Source organism: Atta cephalotes (assembly GCF_000143395.1).
Source record: "Atta cephalotes unplaced genomic scaffold scaffold00024, whole genome shotgun sequence".
NCBI lineage: Eukaryota > Metazoa > Arthropoda > Insecta > Hymenoptera > Formicidae > Atta > Atta cephalotes.
In genome coordinates this window covers 3011080-3019227 of record NW_012130088.1, presented here as the reverse complement: position 1 = coordinate 3019227, position 8148 = coordinate 3011080, and the positions used below count along the sequence as shown (strand labels likewise).

General features: G+C 37.8%; 2 protein-coding genes across 2 annotated transcripts in view; one reads left to right on the top strand and one right to left on the bottom strand.

Annotated features, from left to right (window-relative positions):
• The window catches only part of LOC105620155, a 5395-nt gene extending 3977 nt beyond the window's left edge, over positions 1–1418 (bottom strand). The window contains exons 1-3 of the mRNA XM_012201661.1: positions 1163–1418; positions 824–1082; positions 399–586 (exon numbers count right to left, since the gene is read on the bottom strand). Of these exons, the coding sequence (XP_012057051.1) occupies positions 399–586; positions 824–1082; positions 1163–1418 (703 nt within the window). The remainder of the gene's footprint in view (positions 1–398; positions 587–823; positions 1083–1162) is intronic.
• A 3181-nt stretch (positions 1419–4599) lies between these two features.
• Positions 4600–7623, top strand: LOC105620109 (chromatin-remodeling complex ATPase chain Iswi). Its single transcript, XM_012201616.1, has one exon. The coding sequence runs from the start codon at positions 4600–4602 to the stop codon at positions 7621–7623; it is 3024 nt and encodes a 1007-aa protein (XP_012057006.1).
• The last annotated feature ends 525 nt before the right edge of the window (positions 7624–8148 follow it).

Genomic DNA, 8148 nt, shown 5'->3' with positions numbered 1-8148 from the left:
GTTGGATATATTGTTTATAATTTGATAAAAATATTTTTGAAATTTTTCAGAATTTTTACATAGATTTAAGATTTTTTTCAATTTTTTTATAATTTTATAACTTTTTAAAAATTTCTCAGATTTTTTTATACAAATTAGGGCATTTTTCAAAAATGCTGTAAAAATTTTCATCTTTTCTATAATTTTCCATACATATACATACATTCTGAAATATTCTAAGATTTTTTTTATTCTGAAGAAAACTTATAAAATCTGAAGAAGTTTAAAATTTCTTTATAAATTTAAAATCTTAACAATTAAATTCTTAAAAATAAAATTTTTTTACCAAAGATATTTCCGACAATGTTTCTTTCATTCTGGACGAAAATATATAGAATTAATGTAGTCGAATGACATACTTTTCGATAGATCAATCTCATCTTTGGATATCAGTTCCGAATCTAAATTAATGTCCACATCGGTATCTTGGCTATTTACAGAGCATGTTGTATGATCGACGGAACTCTCTTTGCATATTGTATACTCTGTTGTATCTTGATCGAACGTGTTCTTTTCATTGCCATCGCATGCGAGTCCCGCTAAATATCTATTCATTTCGAGCATTAAATAGATATTCAATGGCTATGTTTAATAAAAAAGCAGCTTCGCAATCGTAAAATTTTTTTATATGATTCCCTTTAGATCCAGTGAGGAACTAAAAGCAAACTAATCATATCAAAAAATTTTACAACAGTTACAAAGCTAATTTTTTTATTGAATTGCATATATAGGAATCTATAAGAATCAGAAAAATAATCGGTATTGTGTGTTATGCCGAGCTTACTCGTATATCTCCATAAACAAAGTGAGCGGGATCATCGCAGATCCTCCGTCTGGCTCGTGGCTAAACAATTGGCAAACCATGATCATCGTTTCGGTGAGATTGGCGCCGAGCAAGCCCACCGCTACGGCGAGGAACTTCTTCACCTGGCAAGTATGATGGAATCTTCCAATCGCAAGGATCGTATCGAAATCCCTATGATCCAGACAGAGACAATCCCAGCGACGCAAGATTGTCTCAATCGGAAGCGTCTTGTTGTAATCTGAAAAAGATTACCCTATCAATGAAATATATCTTATTGAGGACTGGTTTCTCATATGACTCATATGACTCGCGCCATACTTCCAAACTGCCGCAATAACACCCTGAGGAAGCCCAAGGTCAAACCGGAAGCTGTACTCGGTGGTGGATACTCGAGTCGCGACTTAATCGGCGGCTCCTCGCCATCGGCTAGCGCGCGGAAGTACGAGCTGGACCACTTGAGCAAATCGTAAGGCTGCGTGCGTATCGCAGCCTTACAGAACTGCTTCAGGATTATCGGCAGTCTAGCTGGCACTGCGATCTCCTGTCCGAACGTCGGCTGCTCGACGAACGACATTCTTGCAACAACAATCGTCGTCCTCCACGGATCGGCTCGGTCGATTGTTGTGCATCTGAGTGATCCTCGTTGTCCGGGAAACCATCGTCGACGACTTGATACGCGAGTGCGCAAATTGCATGATTCATATAAGGATGATTTTAAATTTTAATCATCGAAATAGACTTACAATTAGCTCTTTTTCAAATATAAAAAAATGAAATTCTTGTTGCCATTTGATAGGTTTTGTTCTATATATAATTTTTTTAAATATGCCGTTACATCACACTATTTCTTTTTAAATTAATGTGGTAATAAACTTTGTTATATAAATAAAAAATATAACTAATTATAAGAAAAAGAATAATTATAGAATATGTTAATTTAATGATGAGAAAAATAAATAATTTTTTCGACAATGTCCATGAAATGTCTTTAACTTTACAATATAAATGCTGTTTTGAAATAATGATCATTTCTGATTATAAATTATATGTATTCGTTTTAATCAATTATATTCTATAACTGCTAGCTTTTTCGCTAGCAAACACGGATAAAAGATTAAATTAAATTAATTAAATATAAGAGATGTCAATCAGATAACGTCCACACACGCATCATTTGAAACTTAACATTATTTATTCTTTTAATAAAATACTCTAAATTAGATGATAAAAGAACTTTTATCTTTTCTATATAATCGGTAGTTTTATCCCGTACTTTTTACATTACTTACGTATGTATGTCACAAACTTTTATATACTACCTACTTCATCGCCACGTTTAAATGCAACAAAATGCAGCGCCATATTCAATCACATACCGTCATATAAGAGGTCTGTTCTTTTTCTACCCTAAAATTCTGAATAGGTCTGTTTTTTATTGCTGCATTTTCTGAATAGTACACTGCATTAATTCGCTGGGTCATAGTAACGGCCCGATTTATTTTTTACTCAAATACTATCAATTTTACAGAAAAACAAGAGACAAAAATCATTTATTTTCTTCTCATAGAACTCTAAGAATTTTTTCAGAATTTTTTATCAACTTTAGTACTGCATTTTCTTATTTTCGGGCCGCTACTGTGACCCAACGAATTAATGCACTGCACATACACTGCACATACACTGCACTAATTCATCTTTCTTCCTCCTTTTTTTTTCCTTTCTCTCCAGGGATCAATTGTATATCTCGAAATGAAGTGAAAATTGTAAAAGTGAACAAATTCAGAATAGAATATTCATAATTTAATTGGTCAATAACTAGTGAATTTGTTCACTTTTGACATTTTCATCTCATTTCAAGATACACAATCGATTCCCAGAAGGAAAGAAGAGAAAGAAAAATGAACTGATTGTGAACAAAAGTTCAGCCACCGACAAGATACTATGGCTGTGGTCGATTTAAAGCGCTTTCAGCGCTTTTCAGTATTTACTTCTATTCTTATTTTACATCTAATAAAAACGATAAAGGCTACGATAAAGGCTATGGTTCACTTGATGTTACGGATGCTTCGAAACATTTTTTGATTGGACAATTAGTAAAATTCTTTCTTCCGATTGGTCAAAAGTTTCGAAGCATTTGTAGCGTAAAGCATTCAAAGACAGAATGATGATTACAAGCGTCTAAATCGACCGCAGCCTATTAAAGACCAACATCCTTAGGCCGAAATCAGATTATGCATTGAAGATTGAAATTAAAGATTAAAGATTGAAATTATATCAATGAGGATAAAAAAGTTTTAGCTCCTTTTATTCTGATTGATCAAATTTCAATTTTTCAATCTTCAATCTTATTTTTCAATGCATAGTCTGATTCTGGCCTTACGGAAGTTCGCGTCCTTGTGATAATAGAAGTTGAAAAATCTGAATTTCTCAATGTCGACGTTGAATCTAATAGCGTTTTCCACTGGGAAAACTGGTGCAACACTGATGCACACTGAGTGCAATTGTGTTGTTCCACTGTGAAAACTAGTAAAACTGATACAAAACCTGCACTGAGTTTAACTTTTGCTTCATTGTCTTTGAAGTCAGTGGAGATTAGGAGGTCGATTGTGAATTTTGAAAGGAGATATTGACCAATTAAATTATGAATAATCTAGTGAATTTGCTCACTTTTGTAATTTTCACCTCATTTCAAAATATACAATCAAACCCCAGTGCAAGTTGAAATTGAAATTGTGTTCGTGCTAAGATATGATATTATTTTATGATATTACATTATTATATAATTAATGTTATAACAATGACATTGTTTAGTTTCAATGTTTTTAATAATAGCTATGCAATGACATTTAAGGCCGGTATTCATAAGATTTGTCGCGTCACATGTTCTGATGCGACGCGAACAAACCTTATGAATACCGGCCTTAAATGTCAAAAGTCACGAACCAATTAGAAGGCTGCATTAGCGTCTTAAGACATTACTTAAGACGGTTTTGAAATAAGACCGATTCGACTATGGATACCGATCATAATTAATGTCTTAAGACTCTAATGCAACCTTCTGATTGGTTCGTGACTTCTTAAGACCGTACTTAGACGATCTTGAATATAAGATCTGACTATGAATACCGGCCTACAACTCTTGAAATGTAAAAATTTAATTTAAAAAAATGTTTTAAATAAATTAATGAATCAAAATATTGTAAAATAAGTAATTTGAATATATATATATTTTTAGAGATGTTATAAAATGAATGTCAATAAAATGGATATCAAATGATATGTTCCATTGCACACACTAAATCTGCATCTCATTAAACCTGCACTAGTGCAGTTTTCATTTAAATCTAGCATGGCGTTAGTGCTACACCAGTTTTCCCAGTGAAAAACATTATAACGTTACAAAATCGCGCGTCTTTGGACGCGCTTCAACTGATAACCATGAAAATGTATTTATGCGTGCAACGGAATCAAGGGAATTGAACGGAACATACCTGTATACACTCATGTGTTGCACTACTGCGCACGCGTAAAAGAATCCGGTGTAACATGGCGGTTAATGGTGATGCCATACACATCGGTGTTTGATGCAATGCATTGAATCGCTTTTGATGTGTCAATAACAACCGTGACTGGCCAATAAAGTGGTCATCAGCGATATATATATACAAGCAAATCGTGCTTAACGTAAGTATTACACGATCCGCGAAGATTTAAGAGGAGGACCGTAAACTGTGTGACTGTGTGTGACAAACAAGATGTCCAAGCCGGATGAGAACGCGGATACCGGTGACACCGGGGATAACTCGAACGGGTCCTCGGCAGAAACCACATCATCCAGGGGTGGCGATTTTGAGACGAAGCTCGAGACAGACCGTAGCAAGCGATTCGATTACTTGTTAAAACAGACTGAGATTTTCTCACACTTTATGACGAACAATCAGAAGGATAAGGCTGGTAGCCCTTTGAAAGTTAAAGCTGGTAGACCCAGGAAACAGCCGGAAATCCCTAAATCAGATTCTGGCGATCATAGGCATCGTAAAACCGAGCAAGAGGAGGACGAGGAGTTGCTGGCAGAAAGTAATGCTAGTGTAGCGCCTACCACGCGCTTCGAATCATCCCCTCATTACATAAAATCTGGCGAGTTGCGTGATTATCAGATACGCGGCTTAAATTGGATGATATCACTCTATGAGCATGGTATAAATGGTATTTTGGCTGATGAAATGGGTCTTGGTAAGACACTACAGACTATCTCCCTGCTGGGATACATGAAGCACTTTCGTAATATCCCTGGACCTCATATTGTTATTGTACCGAAATCAACGTTGGCCAATTGGATGAACGAGTTTAAGAAGTGGTGTCCTACTCTCAGAGCTGTTTGTCTAATTGGAGATGCAGAGACTAGGAATACTTTCATAAGAGATGTGATGATGCCTGGAGAATGGGATGTATGTGTGACATCTTATGAGATGGTTATTAAAGAGAAATCTGTATTCAAAAAGTTCAATTGGCGCTACATGGTGATAGATGAGGCTCACAGGATAAAAAATGAGAAGTCTAAATTATCAGAGATTCTCAGAGAATTCAAGACCACCAATCGACTTCTTTTAACAGGCACACCACTTCAAAATAATCTCCACGAGCTGTGGTCTCTGCTGAATTTCCTTTTACCAGATGTATTCAATAGCTCTGATGACTTTGACTCATGGTTTAACACAAATAGCTTTTTAGGTGATAATTCTTTAGTCGAGAGGTTACATGCAGTTCTAAGACCATTCCTTCTGAGAAGATTGAAGTCCGAAGTAGAAAAGGGACTTAAGCCTAAGAAAGAGATTAAAGTATACATTGGCTTGAGTAAAATGCAAAGAGAATGGTATACCAAAGTATTGATGAAGGATATAGATATAGTAAACGGTGCAGGAAAGATAGAGAAAATGAGACTGCAAAATATTCTGATGCAGTTACGGAAATGCTGCAATCATCCATACTTGTTTGACGGTGCTGAACCTGGACCGCCATACACTACTGATGAGCATCTCGTCTATAACTGTGGTAAAATGGTGATACTCGATAAATTATTGCCAAAATTGCAACAGCAAGAATCTCGAGTTTTGATTTTCAGTCAGATGACAAGAATGCTGGATATTTTAGAAGACTATTGCCATTGGAGGTGTTTCCAATACTGTCGACTTGATGGCAACACGGCTCATGAAGATCGACAGCGGCAGATAAACGAGTATAATGCGCCCGGTAGCGAAAAGTTTATTTTCATGCTGTCGACTCGTGCTGGTGGACTGGGTATTAACTTGGCTACCGCCGACGTGGTCATCATTTACGATTCCGATTGGAATCCACAGATGGACTTGCAGGCGATGGATCGTGCACATCGTATAGGTCAGCAGAAGCAAGTTCGAGTTTTTAGGTTTATCACAGAGAACACAGTGGAGGAGAAGATCGTCGAGCGGGCCGAAGTGAAGTTGCGCTTAGATAAGCTCGTTATACAGCAGGGACGATTAGTCGATGCCAAACAAACGGCATTAAACAAGGATGAGATGTTAAATATGATCAGACATGGTGCGAACGAGGTATTTGCGTCCAAGGATAGCGCCATTACTGACGAGGATATTGACACGATATTACAGAAAGGCGAAGCCAAAACGGAGGAGATGAAGCAGAAACTCGAGAGTCTTGGAGAGTCTTCGTTACGCAATTTTACTGTCGATGCACCGACAGATTCTGTATATCAATTTGAGGGTGAAGATTATCGCGAAAAACAGAAGATCCTTGGAATAGGCAATTGGATTGAACCACCCAAACGTGAACGTAAAGCCAATTATGCCGTCGACGCTTATTTCAGAGAAGCGTTGCGAGTGTCGGAGCCGAAGGCGCCAAAAGCACCAAGACCGCCGAAACAACCAATAGTGCAAGATTTTCAATTCTTCCCGCCACGACTTTTCGAACTATTGGATCAAGAGATTTATTATTTCAGACAAACAGTCGGCTACAAGGTTCCGAAGAATCCTGAACTTGGATCAGACGCCGCCCGAATTCAGAAGGAGGAACAGCGTAAAATTGATGACGCTCAACCGCTCACCGACGAAGAAATTACCGAGAAGGAGAAATTACTGCTTCAAGGCTTCACCAACTGGACCAAGCGGGACTTTAATCAGTTTATCAAGGCGAATGAAAAGTATGGTCGCGATGACATTGAGAATATTGCGAAGGAAGTTGAAGGAAAAACGCCGGAGGAAGTTATGGAGTATTCGGCCGTTTTCTGGGAACGTTGTCACGAGTTACAGGATATAGATCGCGTAATGGCACAGATCGAGCGCGGTGAGGCCAAGATACAGAGACGAGCTGGCATTAAGAAAGCACTGGACGCGAAAATGGCTAGATACCGCGCGCCTTTCCATCAGCTCAGGATAGCCTATGGCACAAATAAGGGAAAAAATTATACTGAGGAGGAGGATCGATTTCTTGTTTGCATGCTACACAAACTCGGATTCGATAAGGAAAATGTGTACGAGGAACTTCGTGCCACGGTAAGATCTGCCCCGCAGTTCCGCTTTGATTGGTTCGTCAAATCACGTACCGCGTTGGAGTTGCAGCGTCGCTGCAATACTCTGATAACTCTGATAGAACGCGAGAATCAGGAACTTGAGGAACGCGAGAGACAGGAGAGAAGAAAGAAGGGCAGCAATATAGGAACGAAACCGACGTCGAAGCGAAAGGAGAATCTGCCAGCACCCCAAGACAAGCCCAGGAAAAAAAAGAAATAAACGACTGAGTATATATGCGGCGAGCCTCACTCTGGACTCTAGAACACTTATCACGATTTTTGTGCGTTAAATATGACTGAAATACGGACCACGGGTATTCACACAGGGCGCTTTTTTCTATATATTAAAAATTACATCAATTTTTTTATTCATTTTCACCACAGACATACTCTATGTGTGACTCCAGACTTACTATTTTATATTCCATTGTAAACGAAATGTACTCTTAGATAACGACTGCCAAGTTCATCAGGCCTCATCAAATTGTAGCGACACAAACTAGTTTTTATCATTTTATCAACAATTAATCTCTGAAAATCGCGTTACAAAACTAGATAAATTTTGTTGATGCTATGGAATTGTCGATAATTAAATGCCGCAATATTTCCCGATGGACTTAGGCAGAACTTAACATTGCAAGTGGTTTTCATGTGCTCACAGATGTCTGACTAAGAGATGAGAGATAGAGCGACAGAGAGAGAGAGAGAGAGAGAGAGAGAGAGAGAGAGAGAGAGAGACGTAAAG